The 23,884-nt window shown below is 43.6% G+C and overlaps 3 protein-coding genes across 4 annotated transcripts in view; 1 reads left to right on the top strand and 2 right to left on the bottom strand.

The window, feature by feature from the left end:
- Nucleotides 1-107: 107 nt before the first annotated feature.
- On the bottom strand, nucleotides 108-9,542 carry LOC148830272 (butyrophilin-like protein 2). 2 transcript variants are annotated; one of them, XM_088920485.1, is made up of 7 exons: nucleotides 9,400-9,542; nucleotides 6,256-6,567; nucleotides 5,312-5,596; nucleotides 4,647-4,967; nucleotides 4,161-4,289; nucleotides 3,878-3,922; nucleotides 108-759 (listed from the first exon to the last, which is right to left on the bottom strand). In XM_088920485.1, the coding sequence occupies exons 1-7, from the start codon at nucleotides 9,467-9,469 to the stop codon at nucleotides 707-709; spliced, it is 1,215 nt and encodes a 404-aa protein (XP_088776611.1). In that variant the 5' UTR covers nucleotides 9,470-9,542; the 3' UTR covers nucleotides 108-706. The 2 variants fall into 2 exon arrangements, with proteins under 2 accessions (XP_088776611.1, XP_088776610.1); XM_088920484.1 differs by lacking the exon at nucleotides 9,400-9,542 and adding an exon at nucleotides 8,079-8,274.
- Nucleotides 9,543-12,410: 2,868 nt separating this feature from the next.
- LOC148830271 (programmed cell death 1 ligand 1-like) lies at nucleotides 12,411-22,329 on the bottom strand. Its single transcript, XM_088920483.1, has 10 exons — nucleotides 22,266-22,329; nucleotides 21,006-21,114; nucleotides 17,074-17,385; nucleotides 16,479-16,763; nucleotides 15,527-15,847; nucleotides 15,057-15,185; nucleotides 14,791-14,835; nucleotides 14,624-14,710; nucleotides 13,697-14,315; nucleotides 12,411-13,046 (listed from the first exon to the last, which is right to left on the bottom strand). Exons 2-8 carry the CDS (start codon nucleotides 21,097-21,099, stop codon nucleotides 14,667-14,669), a joined length of 1,230 nt encoding a protein of 409 aa, XP_088776609.1. The 5' UTR covers nucleotides 21,100-21,114; nucleotides 22,266-22,329; the 3' UTR covers nucleotides 12,411-13,046; nucleotides 13,697-14,315; nucleotides 14,624-14,666.
- Nucleotides 19,523-23,884, top strand: part of LOC148830270 (gamma-aminobutyric acid receptor subunit rho-3) — a 19,976-nt gene continuing 15,614 nt past the window's right edge. Inside the window, exon 1 of the mRNA XM_088920482.1 lies at nucleotides 19,523-19,942. The gene's annotated coding sequence lies outside the window, so the exon portion shown is untranslated. The remainder of the gene's footprint in view (nucleotides 19,943-23,884) is intronic.

Genomic DNA, 23,884 nt, shown 5'->3' with positions numbered 1-23,884 from the left:
TTGATGTGTTGTCCATCTGAATTATCCAGCTTTCAAACTATTTCAAACTAACTGCCCTCATATAATGCCCTATGAACTGGTTAAAAATCAATTTTCCAGAAAATAACAGCAATTATACAACACAATTTTATTAAAATATTTTTCACTTCCAATATTCAGCTTTTTGTCCTTTTTTGCATGCGGCTTTGAACACTATAATGTATAATAAATCTTCTTCTTCTTTTTTACCTTCATATACACCTGACCCTGCAGGACAGTCTTTCATTCTGTAGTGCAAAAGTCAATATCAGTCCTTCAGGAATGACCAATTCCAAACTTGATCAAGTTCAAAACAGATAAATAAAATAACAATGAGTTATTTCAATGAGTGTGGGATCTGCAGGTATGTTTATGCAATACAGTTTTATCCCCAAGGCCCAGGCAGGCGATATTCCAAACCATGTGGTGACTCATAATCTCATTGATGGTCCTTGTCATTGGCTGTTTGAATGGCTGTTGTGTTTCTGTCAGTTTGGATCAAGATGGGCCGTTGCTACTTGAATTTTTAGGAGCCTCCTTGGTTGTAGAATGCTTTTCTGCATTTTGAATAGTTTTGTAACCAGCAGCCTATGATGTATCCATTTGACCATGGTCCCATTTTGTTTATACAGTAGTTATAGCCTTTCAGTTTTATGCAGAAAATTAAACCAGTCCTCCATATAATGTTTCATTTTTGTTGCTGCTGGCCCGTTAACGGTTGTGTTTGTTGTGTTGAATTATCTGTTGGATCACAAAACAAAGATAATACAGTATATCAGCTGAGGGAAAGGAAAGCTTTTGTTAGTACTGTATGTAATACACACTCCGGACCTGCAGTTGACGTGAGTGACAAAGGTATGTACACAAGACAGTGACTACAGACGGGCATGAGATACAATAAAGACAAGGTGAGGGTTTGAAAACTGAATCTGCTTCCCTGTTGGCCTTCAAGAAAGCATCTTATACAGTACATCCAATGACTGAAGACACCCTTTTCATTGCAGACAGTGTGGTGTGGCTCCTGCTTAGCCTGTGACTCAGAGGGAGAGGAGATGTTAGCTTTTATCCCCTTGGACTGTGCTGCATGTCCTGCTCTGATGGACAGCAGCTGACCTGAGTCTTGTTGCTGTGCCTGGCCTCTGCAGTTCAGAGACAGCGTGTGAGGTCCCCTGACCACAGTGCTTAACAATGAGCTCTCTCACAGCCATCGAGCAGACATTCCTCACTGCCTGTGCTGATGGAGGATGAGCACCCTATTCCTCCAGGCATCCAACACCCGAGTCTGGGCTGTGAGTCACACCAGTGATTAATCAGTGTCCTATTGGTTAAGGCATCCATGTGGCGCTAGAAATAACTTTGGACATTTTTTAAAAGTGAAGCAAAGTCCTGTATATTTTCTAACAAATACTTCAAAACTATTTTTTCTTGGCTTATTTGTATCTAACCACTATATATAAGCTAAGAATAATTATTTTTTTCATCAAACTATGCACGATACATATAACAACAAATGTGAAACTATAATAGGTAACAGGAATATAATAGGTAACAGGAACGAAAGCAAAACCATCAAAATCATAAAGAAACAGCCAAAGACATATAACATGCTCTTTGTTGTCTGATTTTCTTCTGAAGACTCTGTGTCTAAAGATTTTATTATGCGAAATCACAGGCTTCTGTTGAGGACTAAAATCAGTAAATGTTCAAAGGTACAATATGTAGTATGGTACAGAGCACCAGAGGTCCAAGATGGAATGTGGACAGATCCTTCCTGGACTAAATCATACAGTCTACTCAAACCCCAGCAGCATTTCAGAGCTGTGCAATTAAACTGAGGCCCAGACTGCCTCCTTTTACAACATTTCTGTAATTGGGAGGAAGAGTGTGGGCCAAAGCTGTTCCTTAGTTTCCTTAGATCATGTGCTAAAGAAGGAGGCAGCAAATTGTACCTTCACTCAGATTGCTCAAGGACAATTCTGAACTGTATTAAGGCGTACACATGTAAGCTGCTTTGGACAAAACTCTGCCAAATAATAATCGGGGGAAGAAAGGGGGGACCGGAACCAGGCGCTCCAGGTCCCGGACTCAGCTGGTTCAGGAAACCGATGCAGAGCCCGGAACAGAGTGAGCGTCTGGCTTTTGTAGGGAGGCAGGAACAGGGAGCAGGTGCACAAAATCAACTAAACAGTGAACGAGCCGGAGCGCCCTTAAGGGGGAGGGACTACAATCGTGACGGTGTCCTTACTGTGTGACTTCTCAGCAGGTAATAGAAAATCCAGTCTTCAATGTTATTCCTCTAGGCCAGTGGTTCTCAAACTTTTTGGACCAAGTACCACCCCTAATCCAACCAAAGCATCCAAGTACCACCTACAAGTCATCATCTCATAGGAACCCCAGAAATTCTTAATGACCAACATGAGCGCGCGTGCACACACACTCACACATACATATAATAAATATTATAATAATAAACTTAATTTGATATAGCGCCTTTAAAGGTGGCTTCTCAAAGTGTTTTACAGAAAAAAAACATTAACAACAACTAATAAAAAAGCACCATTTCAGTGAGAGGGGTGAGCCTGTTTAGTCGAGCAAAGCAGATGTGAATTAATTTTTCGAGCCTTGATACAATTCACAACAGAGTCTAACAGATATTAAATCGTCAGGCATTTTCTTGACGGCAAAGGTCTCGCGGTGGATGTTGTAATGCGTACATTAATTTCTGGAGCAACCTCTCTAATTCGTGCAACTACACCGTTATGTCGGCTTGTCATTGCTCTAGCACCGTCTGTACAAACTCAGACGCATTTTATCCAGTCGAATGAAATTCATTCAGAAGCTGAAATATGTGCTCTCCTGTAGTTCCTGTTGGTAGCGGTTTACAGAACAGAAAGTCTTCATGGGACATGCCCTCAAACTCGTATCTAACGTTAATGAGCAAATTGGCCAAATCTACTACAGACTCATCTAATTGCAGTGAAAAACATCTGCTCATCTTAACGCGCTCTATCAGTGTACTTTTGATATAATCCTTCATTTCAATAATTCTATGAATGACTGTGTCTTTCAGGGGGGGGGGCAGCAGGTCGAGCTGTTTAGCAGCTTTTTCTCTACACATAATACGTGTCAGCTCTTTTGCCAACGGTAAATAAGGTTCTTCAAAAATAGTGTAGTTTACCTGCTTTAGCAATACGCAAGCTTGCATTTTTCCGCGTTTCCGTTTTTATTTCCGTATTTATTTAAAGTTTTTATTTCATGCGCATGGGAGCGAAACACAGAGACGCTCGGTGTATTTTTCTCAAATTAGAACAGTTCTTGAATATTTTTCTGTTATCACGCTTTTGTGTGCTCACAAGATTACCTGCGTTCGTAGCACGTATTTCTATGCATTCCTGTGTTTACAACGTTGGCATTGTTCCAAAATCACGCACATTCTCCTTTCTCCCTATTTGCTGGAGATACAGTAGCTTTTCTTAAATACAATTGGTCACTTGCGTCCGTAGCACGCATTCCTATAGAGTGGTATAGAATTACAGAGTATCTCTTGTGTCCACTGAAGTATTAGCGCGCACTGTATCGTAGTATGTAGGCTGCGTATTCGACACGTATTAAAATACAAAATATGAAAACCCGTCCCGATTTTTCAGCGCACACGACACAGTTCCAGTGTCATTTGGCGTACCACTTGGCGGCACTCCACGTACCACTGCCGGTACGCGTACCACAGTTTGAGAGCCACTGCTCTAGGCGGTTTAGCTGGAGACTTTCACCTGCAGATTCTGCAAGACCGATGATAGTACATGTCAACCAAGGGAATGCTTTCCTGAGTTTACATTGTATAAGTAGAAGATTTCATTACCTTCATCTTTCCCATCTTGCTTATTCTTGGGTGATGTTGGCTTACCTGAAATAACAAACACAAAAACAACTGTGTTCTGCTTTCCAATGAGTAAGAAACATCTAAATACAGTATATTGTAAGCGTTACAATATGAACATGTGCTGCACATGCACGTAGACCATAGAGAAATGTACAACAATTTGTTACTGATTTTCTGAATGAATGTTTCAGGATAACAAAACATTCATTCTTGAAATGTGTTAAAATGGATGCTGAATAATGTTGCTACACTTTCCACATACCTTTTTTCCTTTTTCTGTATATTATTACTGCTACTATGGCAGTAATTAATGCTCCTACTATAAGTGATGGAATAGCAACGCCAATAATGACCCCAGTGTTAGATTCTTTCTCAGTCCTCTCCTTTATACCTGTCAGTGAGAAAGACAGCGGTCATTCCAATAAAGTATATGCAAGATAATAAGGCTTTCACAATCTTAAAAAACAACAAGGAAGTATGACAGGCATAGTGCATTCTGATTTACACGAATGAAAATTAAATTCACAAAACAAACTTCACGAGTCTTCTTGATTAACAGTAAAAAAAAAAGACTGCACAACTCAGGTGTTAACATTTGCCCAGGAGACTAGGGGAAAACTTCCAAAAACCACAGTGAATGACCACAGTTACAGTATGCGATAACATTGAATCTCAAACTGTTTGCTTGATAGACCTCATGGGCTCTGCAAATGAAAGATATTTGTATTTTATATTTGTGTGTCAGCACCTGCAGGCGTGGTGATATTCACGGCTGTGTGAATGACGAGCACGGTCTCAAACACAGAATATCGACAGGTGTAGGTGCCTGTGTGGGCTGTGCTCTTGGGGTTCAGAAGCAGCAGGGTGCCGTCTCCAGAGAGCAGTCTGTCTTTGGTCACTTGGGCGTCTTGCCACTGCTTTGAGACAGTGTCACTCCTGCTGTCATAGGACAGGATGTCAGAGCTTCTCTCTGTGGATCTGAAGCTCCACTTCAGGATGAAGTTCTTCAGGTTTTTACTGGGAGTGACACAGGGAATAGCCAGTTCCTGTCCTTCAGGGCCAGCAATCGCTTAAAAAAATAACACATGGATGAATAAATTCTGTAACTTAAAATTTCATTAGCAATATGTCTAAATAATACAGATGTTATTGCATTTGCAATTTTCTTTTCTTTGAGAAGATGAATGTTTCTTGCTGTGTCAAATCATTTTCTGAATTTTAAAGACATGGGGCTAAGTGAGGGCTTCTAGCTGGATATGTTCCCCTCGTAGAACCAAAATAAGCAAAACGTTAACAAATAAGGTTCTACATTTCTAAAAATGTTTACCAAGACAATTTAGTGCTATTTCACACTGCGGTGTACAATGCATCCTACGTGTTAAACTTGCAACTACTTTAGCGACACAGTGCTACCTTGTTCTTTTAGTGACGCTCTCCATTGCTGTTTCCTGTCCGAAGAACTCATGACACATGTGTATGTGCAATTTGAAAGATTCTGTAGCGACGTCAGCCTGCTCTCCATGTTATACAGCTGCTCCTGATCTTGGATGCATCTCGTATATGGTTTCAGAGGCTCCTCTGTTGCCGGCTCAGTTGACCACTCAACTTGAGGCTCAGGGTAAACGCCCTTGGTGGAGCACACAACTTCCCCAGAGCCAGTCGGACTAATGTAGCTGATCTCCACAGACTTTATTGGAGCTGCAACAACAAAAACAAAATACAGAACACTGTCTAGAGCTGGGATGGGCTGAACAGGACAGTACCTCCAGTGCAATTGTATTATACTGTTCACAAAAAAATCTAGATCTACAGTATGTAAGGAGAGCATACAGTACATTAATGAAAACTCTTGATCAGCATTTAGGTAGATATTTTTATTTAAACAAGCAGAAACTCTAGTCTGCTGTTATTGGTAACCTTTCCTGTGTTCTCATTATTTTTCTCATGTCCTTAATTGTTATCGTTTTCAGTTAAGCTTTTTGCTCTACCTCTGATTTTCATTTCATTGCAGTATTTTTTAAGAATGTGTAATTTGGAGAATGTCCTGTTTGCTGTGGTCAGTGCACTGATGCTCTCTCATAGTCTGGGTCTTTAAAGGGTTTGCTGAGCTGATTGTTCACGATGCTCAGCTAGGATCCAAGCCTGTCCTGCCCTGCCCCCTGCTCTAGGTGAGGACACTCAGGTCTGTAGCAGCACCTTTGCATAGAGGCCATAAGGAGCCTGTAGAAGTCACGTGTCAAAACTAGCTTCCATCAGGCAGAGAAAACTACAGCAAAGATCTGAAGACCATATTTATATTATTTCTCGAGAAGGGTTCGAGTGAAAACCCCTCAGAACTCTAAACCAAAACGACTGACCTTCCACTGTCATGGCCACAAAAGTCTCCTGGTTTCCTTTCTGAGTGCTGACGTAACACTGATATCGGCCTTTGTCCTGAACCTGGGTGTGTCTGAGCAGAAGAGAGGCATTGCCCAGTGTCAGGAGCTGGTCCTTAAACAGCGCTGTTCTGCCATTGTACTGCTGGTCCTGGTTTTTCAGCCGGTCAGCCTGGTGGTAATAGCTGTGCACATGAAGGCTGTCCTTCTTCCAGTGAATGACTTCGTCTCCAGCAGGGCTGAATTTGCAGGGCAAGACGCAGTCCTGAGAGAACCCACATGTCACCATCACATCTGGAAGAGAAAACATTCTCTATAAACACATGTAATGAAGAGATTGATTTCTGAGAACATTTGTTTAATGAAAGTTTATATCATTGGATGATGTATTTAAAAGCTTGTCCAAAAAAAGCATCTCATACACCCGATAGACTGTTTCAAAAAAGTATTATAATTTGAATGTGTTACACAAGTGTACCCCACACATCATATGTTGTTGGGAGTAGCATGTATCCACAGGGTGTAATCAATGAGATGTTTAACAATTTATGGCCTCCCGTGATTTGAAAGTCCCACCAGTAAAAGAGTATGAATCTGGAATCCAGGGAGGAGGAAGGGAAGATTTTCAGTGAGCTGTGACATTAGACAGCAGAATCAAGGTAGACATTGGCCAGAGCTCACCTCCCAAACAGGCAGATGTGAATAGTGGCTTATAAGATAAGAGCACTTCATACACAAAGGCAAAAATTAAAAGTCATAAAGGTTTAAGGAATAACACTCTTATGTTATTTGAAAGTCTGTGCTTCTAAAATGAGAATCAGCACGGTTATTGTCTAAGACTGCGTGTCTGTGACTGTCTTGTGAAAAATGAGTATTTGTCAGCTGTGATGTGACATTAACAGGTTCATGCCCAGAGATTCTGAGCTCATGCGTCAAAGTACTTTTTGATTCCGACTGGCCCACATTACAAGAGGACTTTGTATCAGGTGCCCTTACAGTCTTCTCTGTTCAAGACTAATAAGGTTCAGTTCTTTCAGACTCTCATTGTAGGACATTACTGCAACAAATTGTGAAAACAGCTGAAAAGATCACTGGAGCCTCCCTCCCTTCCATTTCTGTCACCTATCACAAACGCTGCTTACACAGGGTCTCCAGTATAGTAGATGACCCCTCCCATAAACTCTATACTCTCCTACTATCTGGGAAAAGATATCGCAGCATATGGGCTCATTCCACCAGACTCTGGAACAACTTCTTCCCACAGGCTGTCAGGCTCCTCAACACCCTGGAATCTACTTGTACCCACCCCAATTCCAGAAACAGGGTTTAAATCCCCCCAGTGTGTTGTGTACAGTATATTGTACTACAGTATGTATTGCCTTGTAATTTGCCCTATCTATACTTTGCACTATGTGTATCCTGTCTACAATATCTATGTATTTGCACTGTGGACCAGGAGGAACGATATTTTTTTTCCACTGTATACTTGGAATGACAAATGAACGTGAACTTGAACTACTGTAACTCCTGAAATGAGAGCTTACTGCGGACAAGTCATTTTCTCTTCCACTTATAACAGCAATCAAGATTCCAGAGTACAGTGATAGAAAGTGTTCGTCATTTGTTTCAAAGTGAAAAGTGGTCCTTTAGTGATTTACTGGCATGTTTTCCCAGCATGAGAAGTCAAGAGTACAGTCTGTTTAATGAAATGGAAAGCATATTCCCTTCTGTTTGAACATCCGTGATGCTTTAAGTGTTGTCGTAACTAAAAGAAAACAAGACTAGAAGACTAGTCTGTTACTCACCTGGGACTCCACTGTCTATTCCTTTGGTAATCCATAGCAAGAGGCAGAGATATACGTGTTTACATGCCATAGCAATCTTTTCCTCCCAGCACTTCACCCCTCAAAATCTGGATATCTACCAAGTGGTCCCCATCCAGACCCAGTATACAGCAACAAGCCTCTCGGAAGCCATTTACAATGTCTGAAGATTTGCTCTAAGAGTATCTACTGAAATGCTGAGATTGTATTACTGAAGTCCAACCCTTTTTCTATTGTGACTCTGTACCTTGGAATCTCTGTGTACAGTATGTGGACTGGAATGGGGAGTTACAGGTGTATACCTTCCTACAACGAAAGCAAAACCATTGCACCTCTTTCAAAATCCTCTTGGCAACATCACACCTTCAAGAGGAAAACTGCAGCAAGTAAATTAACTTCACCTCCCAGTCAGATATCGTATGAACAAACTCAACAAAGTAGCTTGCAAACAAGAAATCGAACAGCTCCTGTTAAGGCTGTTCCATTGCTAGAAAGGTAACAGTTTTCTTCTCTTTTGTCATTTGTTCTCCCAGTTCACATACACATAAGAGACAGGGACCCAGTTCATTGTTAGTAGAGTACTGTAGCTTAGTCACTAATTTTCTACTGGATTGAACATTTGCCCTTTAGTGTTTGTGCACTTTCTCTCACAGGAGGAGAGTACTTGATAAATAAAGTCTAAAGGTTATACAACAAATTCCTTTTCACATTCAGTAGGTTTCATCTTGCTGCTCTTCTGCATAGAACGTAGCAGACAGCAATTTTCTCATCTCCTTTGTCTTATTTAATAATTAATTTAATAATAGCGATTTGTGCGCTCAGGGAAGTGGAGGCAGAGGTTTGGAATGTGAGAGCATGTTGAGTCATTGGGGTTTTGTTTCCTGCTGCTTGTTTTATAATCGTTTTGAACACCTTCTGTTCAATCATAGTCAATCGCATTGCAACACAATCACTGTCGTACTGTAGTCTTTGCTGGTGATGTTTGTCTGTTTTTGTTGTATAACAAAACAGCCCAAAACAGTTCTCTTGGACTCTGCAGTATAGTAAATTTCCCCCCAGGGGACATTAAAACTTATATTGGAATTCAACTGGAATCAACATAACGTTGCTGGTGAAACTGAACAAACTTGGGTTTTCTCCCGATGACTGCAAGAGAAATGGTCAGATGTTATTATTGTGTTATGAATTTCAGATTTTTTTTTTATTTTTGGGTTCCTCATTACCACCACCCCACCTCCCCTGCTCCCAGTGTAGGTCACCAGTGTCCCATGAAGAAAACAAGAATGAAGTATTTTTTACTCACCTGTCAGTCCACATTCCGTGAATTTGAGAATCCATACCAGGATGCTTAAATATAATCCTTGACACAACATACTGTAGCTGTTCTTCTCTACTAACACAGCTCACATATCAAATTGAACTGTGCAATAACAAGAAATTGAGTTATTCTTCCTTAAACACACATGTTGAAATGAAGTTATTCTTTCTCAAACGCATATGTTGCCTTCAATACATTTATGGACATTTCCTCCTTGTATTCACATTTTCTACACACAGATACATTAACCTCTAGTCTCTGCTGTTGAATCTGGTTTTGGAAAATTGGGCTCTTAAAAAAATCAATGATTAACACACAGACCTTCTGTGCCAGATCAGAGCCCTTGGTTCCTGAAGAGGCACTCTCCAGCCTCTTAAGATTGTAAAATTCCTGAAGAAACAGCCTGGGTTTGAAAGTGTTCGCTACATGTGCACACTGGGACACAGTGGAGGGGCTGTTTTACTGTTACAGTAATCCCGGCCTCACGACCTTCTGTCCTGGGCTGTAGTCCCTGACACTTTGTTCGGATGCACTGATGGAGAGGGTGCTGCTCTGGGTGTCTGTTAATGGCAAGGCTGTCTGATCAGTTCATCTTAGTGCTTGTGTGGAGAGCCCGCACTAGACAACCACTCACCCCGCATGCCTGCTTTTGTTCATTAAAATCCCCGATGTCTTGTGCAACGAAATGAGAATCCCGTATTTCTCGAGTACAGAGGGTTCTCAATTTATTTAAACCCGTGCGTATTGTAAATTTCGCGTAATTTAAACGAATTAAAAATAACGGTAAATGCGCACCCTATTTACACCCTACAGACGCGAATGATGGGACGTGCCATAGACTAAATACCTTCAATAAACAGACTTGTAACATGCATAAAATAAAAACACAGTTTACACAGATATGATGTATACATAAAAATACATAAACTATTAGTAAGTATCAGTTATGTTTACTGTAATGGAAATTTGAGAGCGTGAGAGAAAATGTGTGAGAGAACAATTCAAATTCAACCAGCTCCCGATGCACGCCGTGCTCTCACCACGTAATTTATTCTGTAGATCATTTGAACGCTTAACATCAATGTGCCTTCGTGTGTTAGAAACCCTTGGATAAACTCTTGCCAAATGTCGGGTATGAGAGCACAACTGAATTTGGGTATGTAGGTGTTGCCGAGTTAAAAATATTCTGCCTCACCCACCTCTAAACACCGCTCAGGTCTAGAACTACCGTCTGTGACATGTGATCTTTAACATCCCTGGCATTTGATCACTGGAATGAGGAATTACAGGTTATTCCAAAACCCAAACTTTAAAGCCTTTTTTTTCATTGTGGGTTACATTGCAGAGTTTTAATCTCACCGTCTGATGTGATAGCAGAGAACATTACAGCTAGACAGAGCAGAGAAGTATGTGTTTTTTGCTTCCTTGATGAGCTAGATGGAGCAGAGATCCCTCCAGGGAGTCTGGAGGTGTACACCAGTGTTGGTATTGCCCATGTCTGCACGCGTACGTTAATGCAACACGGTCTTCTCACTCAGATGGAGTTATTGGAAATGGCCCGGTTTTTATTGGGGTTATTAACATGAAATATTCCCAGTTAATTACTAATATTATGTAACAGTGTGGGTGTGGGAGGGGCCGCGGCGATCACCGGTAAGAGTCAATGCCCCCGATTGAGGGGGTGGAGGCATCGGTGTGAGGTCAGTGACCCCCCCCCCCCCCCCAAAAAAAAAGGATAAACCAAATCCAGGCGGGACTGACCCTGTCTAGCAGGTCCAGCCTGGGAAAAGAGCTGCCTGGGACAGAGGCGTCCAGGCGGGACTGACCCTGTCTCGCAGGTCCAGCCTGGGAAAAAGAGCTGCCTGGGACAGAGGCGTCCAGGCGGGACTGACCCTGTCTCGCAGGTCCAGCCTGGGAAAAAGAGCTGCCTGGGACAGAGGCGTCCAGGCGGGACTGACCCTGTCTCGCAGGTCCAGCCTGGGAAAAAGAGCTGCCTGGGACAGAGGCGTCCAGGCGGGACTGACCCTGTCTAACAGGTCCAGCCTGGGAAAAGAGCTGCCTGGGACAGAGGCGTCCAGGCGGGACTGACCCTGTCTAGCAGGTCCAGCCTGGGAAAAGAGCTGCCTGGGACAGAGGCGTCCAGGCGGGACTGACCCTGTCTCGCAGGTCCAGCCTGGGAAAAAGAGCTGCCTGGGACAGAGGCGTCCAGGCAGGACTGACCCTGTCTAACAGGTCCAGCCTGGGAAAAAGAGCTGCCTGGGACAGAGGCGTCCAGGCGGGACTGACCCTGTCTCGCAGGTCCAGCCTGGGAAGAAGAGCTGCCTGGGACAGAGGCGTCCAGGCGGGACTGACCCTGTCTAGCAGGTCTTCCCCTTGCGGGGCTCTGCTCGTCCCTGCGGGGAGGAGCTCAGTAAGTCTTAAAGGGCCCCACAGCTGCGTCTCCTCCTTAATCAGCCTGGGCAGCTGTGGTTGCTAAGGCAACACGTTGCCCTTTATCCAGGGCTGTCCTGTTCTTCTTCATCGTCTTTTCTCATCCAAGAGCAAGCGAGCTCATGTGTGGGACTGCGGTTCTGCACCCCACAAGGCCTTGCAGTTTGCATGTCAATGCCTGCAGAGTGAGTGTTTGTGTGTCACAGGTCCCGCTGTGCTTTGATGATGTCACTCCCCAGGACTTCGAGAATGTTCAATTGTGTAAGGGATTGGCTCTAAGGTGTGTGTACATGTGCACACGATAGCGCTGGAGAGTTAGAGGGCTGTAAGAAATCTGTAGATATTAATATACACACTGTGAAAGCTTTAGTGCTGTTCTATAATAATCCCTGATGGCCTCTCTGTGCACTGACTCCTGACAGGCTGTGCACAGATGGGGGCTGTAATCTGCAAGTGTTACACTTATTGCTTTACTGTGATTTGGAGTATAAGGTTTGCTTTCTCCCCAGTAATTCAGGTTCTTGTCGTTACGGTTCCCTGAGCTCCGAGTCTCAGATCAGCCTTGATTTTTTTTTTTGGATTGCATTTGTCAACACCAGCCTTGTCGCAACAGTTGGACTATTTTAAAATCTCGGCAGGAGGAAGTAGTCATTGGAATATACACAGTTAAAATATTTTCACGATTGACTTAGCCAGTGTATCGGGTTGCTGTGTCGATGTGCATTTATTAAAGGTGTATTTAATGCATTACTGTACATCTAGAGAATTGAGCAAATTATCAGCATTATTAAGTCATGCTGGACTTTTCATTCACCCAGAGGCAGTTACATGAGGCAGATATTCTATAAACTGCAGATTTTAGCAATAAGGTGTCCTATATGGGTAGCAGCCATTAATTTTCTCCTTCAGTGCTCTTTGAGTTTAAGACAGTTGAGCAGCTGAGCACATTGAAGTCAATGTCCCAGTTAGGGGAAAACACTCTGTACTTCATACTTCATCCAGTAGTTTTACAGATCCACTAACCTTGCACTGCTTGATCCCAATTCAGGTAAGGGAGTCCGGGACTAGCGTGAGTCAGGCACTGTGAAGCCAGTCTTCAGCTTGTCTATCTGTGCATCTCGAACGGAATGCTGCTGCTTCCATAGCCATTGCATGTAAATATTAACACTGCTCATCAGCTTTCCATCTCCCATCCTCGTTTCCTGACCAAGTTAATGGTGACAAATTGATGCTGTTATTTATTGAGTCAATAATTGCACTGACATACAGCACAATAAATTATGTGCTGTGCCAGTCATGAAGAAATTGTCAGGCACATTGAAGAGGCGGAGATAAAATGTGTTTTTTTTGTATCATTCAAGGGGTGATTTAACTTTTATCCTACTGCCCACTTTAATTTAACAGGGAAATTCAAACCCGTACCGCCTATACCACACATTCTTTGAGACAAACTTGAGATGATATTGTAGGGAAGGAACATTGTAGAACACAAGAGACAAAGTAATAATCCATTTTTTTTTTAAATATGAAAAACACGATTGTGATGCCAGTAAGTAGGTCAAGCAAAACACAGCGTCTTACTGAGACCTAGTGTGTTCTAGCAGCAGGAAGGAAGGGCTGATCTCATCCTGCCTTGTGTCAGGGAAAAGACCAGATGTGCCCTCAGACGCCAGACAGCACAGCCCAGCTCTGTGACGCCTGACTCCTGTACGCTTTGTTGCTCTCAGCCCCTCTGTCTCTGTCCTTCTCTCCAGCTCCCCCGCACATTGACCAATCATTTCAGTGCCCCACATGCAACAGAAATATTCTCGGCTGAATCATGCAGGCAGGGTGCTCTCCCAGTCTTTTTTACCTGCAGATTAAAGGACTCGTCCAGCCTGAGCCATGATTGCATTCAATAGCCCGAATGTCCTATTGATGCTTCCTTATACAGGACCCGCAGGCATAAGTCATTACAATATAAAGTGCAACATGAAATAGGAAACAGTAAGAATCTCCAGCTGTCTTCCTAGGTTTCAGCTCAAGGCCAGTGCAGACCAGAATCCAGAACCTCTGGCTGCTCCGTGCCAGTCTTCCCAGACGGCTCTTGGTTGTCAGAATGGATGTTTGGGTTGAGTCGCAAAGAACTTTGCAAAGGAAGTTTGCATTTGACCAGCAGTAGTTGAGCTACTCCTTCTGGGAGGACTCTGTGACTGCTGAACTGAAACTTTCAGGAGTTTTCGGGCGTCCCCTGAAGTCCTCACTCATACGTGAATCTTGGGTTACTGGCGCCCCATCGCCTGTGTCTGTTACGAAACGTTCTTTCAGGACCCTATGCAGAGGACACAATCCGGAAGGGAGTGAACACACACTGGGAGGAGACGAGGAACTGGGCTGGTAGAGGAACTGGGGGGGGGTCCAGGTGAACAGTCCAAAAGGGAGTCCAAAGGGAAGTCCAGTGCAGGCAAAGGTCCAGAGCCGGGTGATAAATCCTAGACGAACAGAACAAAGTTAAAAGCCGGAGTGGAATCCGGCGAGGGGTTGTAGACAGACATGACAAAGTTAAAAACCCGAGCGGGATCCGGCAAAGGGTCGGGGGAAGAAAGGGGGGACCGGAACCAGGCGCTCCAGGTCCCGGACTCAGCTGGTTCAGGAAACCGATGCAGAGCCCGGAACAGAGTGAGCGTCTGGCTTTTGTAGGGAGGCAGGAACAGGGAGCAGGTGCACAAAATCAACTCAAAAGTGAACGAGCCGGAGCGCCCTTAAGGGGGAGGGACTACAATCGTGACGGTGTCCTTACTGTGTGACTTCTCAGCAGGTAATAGAAAATCCAGTCTTCCATGTTATTCCTCTAGGCGGTTTAGCTGGAGACTTTCACCTGCAGATTCTGCAAGACCGATGATAGTACATGTCAACCAAGGGAATGCTTTCCTGAGTTTACATTGTATAAGTAGAAGATTTCATTACCTTCATCTTTCCCATCTTGCTTATTCTTGGGTGATGTTGGCTTACCTGAAATAACAATCACAAAAACAACTGTGTTCTGCTTTCCAATGAGTAAGAAACATCTAAATACAGTATATGAACATGTGCTTTACATGCACGTAGACCATAGAGAAATGTACAACAATTTGTTACTGATTTTCTGAATGAATGTTTCAGGATAACAAAACATTCATTCTTGAAATGTGTTAAAATGGATGCTGAATAATGTTGCTACACTTTCCACATACCTTTTTTCCTTTTTCTGTATATTATTACTGCTACTATGGCAGTAATTAATGCTCCTACTATAAGTGATGGAATAGCAACGCCAATAATGACCCCAGTGTTAGATTCTTTCTCAGTCCTCTCCTTTATACCTGTCAGTGAGAAAGACAGCGGTCATTTCAATAAAGTATATGCAAGATAATAAGGCTTTCACAATCTTAAAAAACAACGAGGAAGTAAGAAAGACATAGTGTATTCTGATTTACATGAATGAAAATAAAATTCACAAAACAAACTTCACGAGTCTTCTCGATTAACGGTAAAAAAAAAGACTCAGGTATAAACATTTGCCCAGGAGACTAGGGGAAAACTTCCAAAAATGACAGTGAATGACCACAGTTATGCGATAACATTGAATCTCAAACTGTGCTTGATAGACCTCATGGGCTCTGCAAATGAAAAATATTTGTATTTTATATTTGTGTGTCAGCACCTGCAGGCGTGGTGATATTCACGGCTGTGTGAATGACGAGCACGGTCTCAAACACAGAATATCGACAGGTGTAGGTGCCTGTGTGGGCTGTGCTCTTGGGGTTCAGAAGCAGCAGGGTGCCGTCTCCAGAGAGCAGTCTGTCTTTGGTCACTTGGGCGTCTTGCCACTGCTTTGAGACAGTGTCACTCCTGCTGTCATAGGACAGGATGTCAGAGCTTCTCTCTGTGGATCTGAAGCTCCACTTCAGGATGAAGTTCTTCAGGTTTTTACTGGGAGTGACACAGGGAATAGCCAGTTCCTGTCCTTCAGGGCCAGCAATTGCTTAAAAAACATGCAGGAAATATATTCCATGAATTAAAATCAAATTAGCATTACAGTATGTGAAAAATATGGACATTGCTGTATTCAGAAATTCAGATTCATAGCACATTTCTTAATCTTTCTGTGTCAAATCAGAGTGTTCTTTATTCTTTATTATTCTCTTTCATTATTTATAAAAGTCATGGGAATACATGAGGCTAATTAAAAAATATCAAATTGTCACGGACGTCCAAAGGGACTAACCGTGGGGAACAGGAGAGCGGAAAAAGACCCATATGCGTAGCGGCGAGACGGGAAGAAGGCCCGGGCTCATAGTGCAAAGAGTTCAGGAATGCCGTATAGAAACCTATGCCCTCAGGGAGCGGACGTGGGGCGCCCTGGTGCTAGGCGGGTCTCAGGACATCCGAACGTCAATGCTGAGCGAGGACAGAGTGCAAGACCCGGAAATATATAGCCCAGGGAAAGAGAGGGACCGGAAGGACAGCACACCGGAAACCAGGGACAGGTCAGAGAAGGAGCGCCCTCTGGCTGCAGAGGGCGTGACACAAATATAAGCAAAACTAAGCAAAACGTCAACATAATTTTTTTATTTTAATTTTGTCTTAAAATATCTTGAAGAAAACAGCGCTACCTTGTTCTTTTAGGGACGCTGTCCATTTCTGTTTTCCATCTAATGAATTCACGGCACAAATGTAAATGTAGTTTGAAAATATATTTAGTTTCTTTAGCCTGCTGTCCACACTGTACAGCCCCTGTCCGTCGGGAGTCTTTCTGGTTGTAGGTTTTAAGGGTTCCAGCAGCGCAGGCTCTGTAAACCACCTGATGTGGGGAGCAGGGTAAATGCCCCTGGAGGAGCATATGACTTCCTCAAAGCCGCTCATACTCGTGAACTCTATGTCCAGGGATCTTACAGGAGCTGCAAACACAAAACAGAATTACTCACTGTTACCATTAACTAACGCAAGGGGGTCCAGTCCCGGTCCTGGGGGGCCTGTGCGTCTGCAGGTTTTCCTTCCAGCTCTTCCAGCTTTTATCAAGCTCAGTCAGCTCTTTATTGTCTTGGTGGGATTGACTGAACAGCCTCTCCTAGATTTCCTGGTGTTGGTGCTTTGAAGAGACCTAGGCAACCTGTGGACACACCAGCCCTCCATGATCAGGACTGCCCACCCCTGAACTGAAATAGTGTGCTGGCTGAAGCCTAAAAGTCACAAACTAAGATGACTGACCTTCTACTTTCACAATCACGGAGCTTTCATTGCTCCCCATCTGAGTGCTGATGGAACACTGATATCGGCCTTTGTCTTGAACCTTTATGTATCTGAGCAGAAGAGAGGCGTTGCCCAGTGTCAGGAGCTGGTCCTTGAACAGCGCTGTTCTGCCACTGTACTGCAGGTCCTGGTTACTCAGCTGGTCAGCCTGGTGGTAATAGCTGTGCACATGAAGGCTGTCCTTCTTCCAGTGAATGACTTCGTCTCCAGCAGGGAGGAATCTGCAGGGCAAGACGCAGTCCTGAGAGAACCCACATGTCACCATCACACCTGGAAGAGAGCACTGCATCCATCAGAAACACATATTCCTGGTAAGCGTTGTGGCAGCCCAGATTCTGTCCCAGAAGCATAAGGGCATACGGCAGCACCATAAGCGCTTTGTTACGTTTTAATTTTGTGTCATCGTATAGCTCTATTAAAATCCACAATGACCGGATGGAGACTTCAAAGACTTCAAATCTGCCAAATTAGAATAATAGCCATTAATTCAGTACTCTGGACAGACCCTAATTTAAAGGAGTGGTTTGAATTCTGATTGGTGTAACTTGTGCAAAAGTGAATAACTTTCATTCTGAATTATGATCTGCTGGATAACTACAGAATAATATAAAGTGTATACAGTTCATGATGCCAGGCCATTTATACGAAGGGTACCAGAATCAAGGCTATTGTTAGAATGCTACTAATTATCTTCGCCACAATGAGTTCTTACACCCTTTTCTGTCTGTGCTTCTTACAAGAGAGGTGGACCTTGGGTAGCTTGTCCTGTGCCAGGTGGTTTTAGGCCTTCCAGGTTTTCTTTTGCCATGCACTCTCTATCTCAGGGCACATTTTGGCATCTTTTCAGGTTCCATTCTCAGCACATGGCCAAGCCAACAAAATCGACGGTCCTGATGTCCTGTATGATGTTCTGGTTTCCAGTCTTTCTGTAAAGCTCGCTGTTGGAAATTTTGTTTGGGCAGAAGATGCAGCATCTTCTCCTAAGGCAACAGTTGTGAAAGAAATTCCAGTCCTCTGGCTTACACTCATTTCTGTGACTGTGACTGTCTTGGAATACAGTACGTCTCCAGGGATATGGAACTGCAGGATCATTCCATCATTCTGAAACCTGTGAGCACTTTTTAAGTTACTATCTTCTAAAACAGTACCAGACAAAAATGACAGCAAAGGCAAGGGAAGGGCTAATCAGACAGGCTGTGAGGATGAGAGAAACGTGTTCCCTCACATCACGTGTTTAGATTGAAAGAAGATCCGGAGTGGGGCTGGAACTTGAATCAGTGAAAGAGAGTCGTAGGGTCTCATTAGAGTGGGATCTGGTGTGTGTTGGGGAGGGGGAGGGAGGAGCAAACCTGCGACATCTGTGACATTTTTCCTGGCTTGTCTTGTTATCGTTCTGATGTTCCTTGTTAACATTAAAGCAAAATTTGCATCTACAAAAGCAGCACAAATTATGCTCAATTATTCCCAAATCATACAACAGTAAGTTCCCAAAGGCTTAAGCAATAATTTAAAATCAAAGAAACATGAGTTAACATGATGGTGTTTCCACGAAACTTAACTAGGCGAACAAAAGGCAGTTTTCAGCTGCTCTGTCATCTGCCTGCCAGACCAAGTGCAAAAGAACATCAGCTGCTGTGGTTTCAAACCTACATTTAAACTCTCCCAAGCCCTAAATCATGCTTCAGGCGGGCAGGCCCACAACAGCAGAGTGCTCTGATGTAGAGCACAAAAATACCCATGAAACAGACACAGTAAAACAGAACAGGCTAAGAACAGGTGTGTGCCCTGTGGCAGGCTAGCCCATGAAGGGGCTGCAGTAGGCAGCCACAGAGCCTCTAGCACTTGGGTGGGGATTTTTTAATTATTAGTTTATTTGTGAAGAGTTAGTGTTTACATACTCACATGGCTTTTAGTTAGTGGTGTTTATAGTATAAGAAGGACACTGTTAGTTTTGGTTTGATTAGTAGTCATGGGCTGATGCTAGAGGGAATGAATGAATCCTGAATTTTACTTTGACAATTACTAGAAGTTTGTACGCAGATCCACTGGGACTGTCCTAGCTACAGCTGGGCGTCTGTTGCACACCTCACCCCTCTGTCCTTCGGAGTACCAGAAAACAGCTTGCATGCTTCCACTCCAGTGAGTGGGATCAGTAATGCCCACAAGGGAAAGAACAGACAGAAAAACAAATCCAGCTCTGGAGCCTGACAGAAAAGCAACAGAGTCCAGTCTGTAGTCAAGATATTTCTGTAGCTCAGGTACGACACCTTCTGCTTCGTGTGTTGCATTGAACAGGTTGGGTCAGCCTCCAGGCGTGCTTTTCAGCTTTGCCAAGTGAAACATTAACACGCTGATGCCCGTCCCTCCGTACAGCAGAGCCAGAAGCCCCAGGTGTCCCCATAGCCTCAGCGCGGCCCGGTGGTCTCCAGAGAGGATAGCCATAGCCCCTTTTTCCTCTGGATTTTTTTTCTAGAAAGTGGATTAAGATCTCCCGCTATGCGCCTTGGCAGGGCAAAAATACGCACATGAGACTGGCAGCTTCTGGACTTCATCTTGGCCAGACGGCCCTGAAGGCAGATTATCTCCCTCTCTGGCTGTCCAATATGGGCTTGTTTTCTCTTTGCCGATGACCGAACAGCTGTGGTTCCCTGCTGAAGGCGGGGCCTGTTGGCCCCCAGGGTGGAGCTACAGCTTTGGCATCCATGCAGAGATGCGCAAGGGGACCGAATCCCTCAGTGAGCGAAGAGCTGGCCATCAGACAGCCACGGCTGCTCCTCCGCTGGGGTCCTTCGAGGAGAGAGTGGGGTCTGCAGCTGGGGCCTGCGAGGTAAGAAGCTGCTTTCTGACTTTGCCTTTGGTTTCTGGGAAAGGGGTGCCTGTGCCCATGGCGGAGGAATGGCGCCTCTCCGCGGAGCACACGCTGATACCACGGGCACAAAGACTGTAAATACTTAAACCGGGGCAGGATGTGGGAACTCCTGGGCTAAGTTGCAAATCTTGGTCAGGAGTCCCCCCTTAAAACATTTAAGTTGCAATTTGTCTACATAAGACCTTTACGTGAAGCGTAAAACGTGAAGCAGTTTAACTTCGTCTCAGGCACAGAGGTGCAAAGTAACAAGTGAAGGCTGACTCCATGCTGAAAAGTAGAACCACAGCCTATCAACCAAACTGTTGTCCCTTCTTTCTACGCTTTAGTGTGGAATTAAGCTGCGCTTGTTGCTTATCTTCATCTCGCCTGCTGCTATGACCAAGGGAAAAGCAGTATCTTCAGTGTGACCTCCGTACTCGAGCAATACAGGGCAAGGATTCTTGTGGAGGGGTTGGACACCTGAGGCTCACCACTTATTATGGAGTTCTGCGATGTGTAGTACTGAAAGCACATGTCTTCAATGAATAAAGTCTGAAACTAGAAGACTCTGGTAATGTCAATTTGATAGCATAATATTTAGTTGCGTATTATAATCCTCGCTATGCTTCTGGTAAGCTTGATTACAGCATGCCTTCTAACATTTCAAGGCTCCTTGGAGTACAGACCTGAACTTTTTCCTGTAACTGTAAGCTTAAAAGAACAGCCTTGCTCCACAGATGAAGAGTGAACAGGTGTAACCGCTTCTGAGCTAAGACAGTAGCACAGCACATTACAGCTTATAGCTGACTTTTCATTTTCTCATAAGACAGTAATCAAGCAGACAGCAATTTTATTGAAACCGGAGAAAGGTAGTGAGATCTAAATGCTGGTTCTTTCATTTTTTGAGTGGATTTTCTCTGTACAAGAGTTCCAGTCACATCCCTTTTGACTGGCAAAAACAGTGAAAAGGTTCCAATTTCTTCAGTGTTCAAAAGTTTTTTCCCGCTAACCACCTGAAAGTAAAACTGAACCTTTTACTTACTGGGAATTTCACATTGTGTGCCTTTCAAAACCCAGAAGATCCAGAAAAACAGGAGTTTAAAAGGCATCAACATCCTTCTCTCCCAATCCATCATCTCTCTCAATTGCAACTGCAAAACACAAGAATACAGATCACAAATCCTGCACACAAAGACAAGCAGCAGTGCTTGGGGGCTCTGGACTCATATCCAGAAGATTGTGTGTTCAGCTCACAGCTGTGGACACTGCTGTTATGCCATCGAGGAACATACTGCATGCAGACAACTCCAGTGCAATACACAGCTGCCTAGATGAGTGCAGATGCAAGTTACTTCAGTCAGATATTTTAACCTTATTGATACATTTGACCTGTTGCGAAGGTTTAACTTTTGCCTTGTGGGGTGACACAGTGATTAGACTTGCTGTCTCACAGCGCAGAGCCCTGGGTTCTGCATGGACTTTGTATTTTCTCCCCATGCTTGGTGTGGTTTCCTGCTGGTAGGTTAATTAGCTTTTGGGAAATTGGCCCTAGGAGTGAGTGTGTGTGTGTGTCTGCGCCTGTTGCTTGCCTGGAGAGGCTTCAGCTCCTACGTGACCCTGAATTGGAAGAAGCGGTTTGAGGATGGGTGGAAGTTCTCATTGTGAGTGACGTGATCCTTGTCAGCTGTCAATTGAGTCTTGCCCAGAAAGGTGATTTATATAAGGGAATACGAGATGCTTTAATTACATACATCCTGAACCATGCCTGTACTCCTCGCATAGGCTGCATCCAAACAAAGGTTAAAAAATTATTATTAATATAGTGCGCGTACTGTGTAAAGCTGATATAGCGGTAAGAATTAATGTGCACTACTGCTCTAACATTTCATAAATTCAATCAGTGTGTTAAAACTACCCACAGGTCACCGAAATAATGAACGTACTGGAAAGCCTCACTGCTCAGCAATATATTTCTCAGAAGACAGATATAAACATTGCGGGAGAAACATCACACCTGAAAAGCATCTATTTCTGGATTCTTTTATATCATGAAACGGACAAATTTTTTCAGCCATTTGGTAGAAAATGAACTTTGCCTGCTACAGTAGATCATGAAAAGCAGTGGATTCTCGTTATGGAGCAAGAAGATAGCCACGCAGATGTGCTGCAGCAAATCAGAGCTCATTCATTCCACAGCAGCTCTCCTGATTTTAGCTCTGCAAGGTACTTTCAGGACTTTTGTGATCTCAGCACAAGTCTATCTTATAAAAGTAATTAGGAAGTCAGGAAATCAATAACTCACCGTGTATGCTGTTGGTCCTGAAATTTCCCAAACCTACCGTGCTTTGTTAAACAGTGTGTGTGCTGCTTTTCAGACCAGTCCTTTGAGCTTCTTCGGTACCTCCCCAGCTCTCAGATTTCAACTTTTGTCTGTCTTGCTTTTACACCCACTTATTGGGTTACAGGCTATCCTCTGAGCTCTGGTGTCTCACGTTTCCGTTAATGATGCAATGAATGATCCTCAAGGAGGTTTTCGTTCCTCGCTAATTTAAGGTATGTGTTGGGGAATGCGATTTTATTTGTCTACGACAAACAAAATAACTCATGCTGAATCTGGTACTGTTTCAAGAGAAACAGCCAGAATCCTTCCTCATGTCGGGTATCTCTTGATTATTTTCCTTATTTCTTTCAAATAACTACAGTTAATCTGAGGAATCTAAAAAAATCACTTATTTTGCACCTTACACTAAGCCACAGATATTCAAACATCAGTCCATTAGTGCAGTGTAGTTTTTGACTGTAAACAATATCTCAAAATATATTTCAAAAGAATCAAGGCAGCCTTCAGTCAAAACGAACAGGTTGCAACATGTCTGAAAAGTTGCATTTCAACAAACCATCAGACCTGTTAGGTGAGCCGACAAAGAGATTGAATGTGACCTGTTTTGGTCTTGGATTTGTAGAAAGAATTGACAGTGTACACAAATGACGCACTCAGCACAGGGATTTTGTAGTTTGAACTGGATTAAGGCAGGAACAGGATTGTCAAAACATCTTGCTCAAAATACAAAGCAATGGTGAGAGGGAGCTGTGGTTATTCAACCAGGCAAGAATGATAGTATCTTGACATTCAAAGATACCTGAGGAAAAACACAGCTTCCACGACTACTCTGCAGAAAACTAAAATTGCAACCAAACCACACACATGCAGTCTTGTATATAGATTTACAATAATACTGAGCAGTTAAATGTTGTCATAGAGCCCCACTGTCGTTCATGTCCATTGGTAGATTATTAAACCTTTTCACGACTGATATTTTGAATTTGCTTTCTTCCACTGTATGTAGTGTACCGTTTCTGACTGTAAAGCTTTCTCACTGGTGATAGGAATCCTTTTTACCAACTGACACACGCACAGCTGGGCACCCCGGTTGATTTGTGAAATTTTTATTGAGCTTCAACCAAAAGTTTGGGAGGTGGTCAGATCCTGATCTTGCCCACTCCCACTTACCTACAGATAAATATCATGCTTCTAGCTGCCTTGCTTGCGTTTCATTTTCACATCTCTCCCTCCACCCCACCTTCTCTCTTACTCGATGGCTCATCGCTCATTAAAGCAGGGGGATCCTGACAGCCCCCTCTATAAGGGCAGTTTGTGGTTCTCCTCACCCGTGTGAGCTACCTCAATCAAGCTCGCTTTGAGAATCATGCTCTTCCTACTTAATTATCGTTTGACCAAATCGACGAAGTAGCACTTAGGATACGAGGACTACATGAAACTCTTGTTGTGTATCTTTCCACTGAATGAGTCTTGGAAGGCTCTGTCATAGGCAGAGAGCAGGAGGATTCCTCTACTGACTGCAGTAGGAGAGCACCTCTGGGAGTGCTGTAGCTGGGAATTTAGGGAGGGCAGGATGTTTG

The sequence above is a fragment of the Atractosteus spatula genome, chromosome 7 (assembly GCF_055471065.1).
Source record: "Atractosteus spatula isolate fAtrSpa1 chromosome 7, fAtrSpa1.hap1, whole genome shotgun sequence".
Classification (NCBI taxonomy): domain Eukaryota; kingdom Metazoa; phylum Chordata; class Actinopteri; order Semionotiformes; family Lepisosteidae; genus Atractosteus; species Atractosteus spatula.
This window is presented reverse-complemented; position numbering and strand designations above follow the sequence as displayed.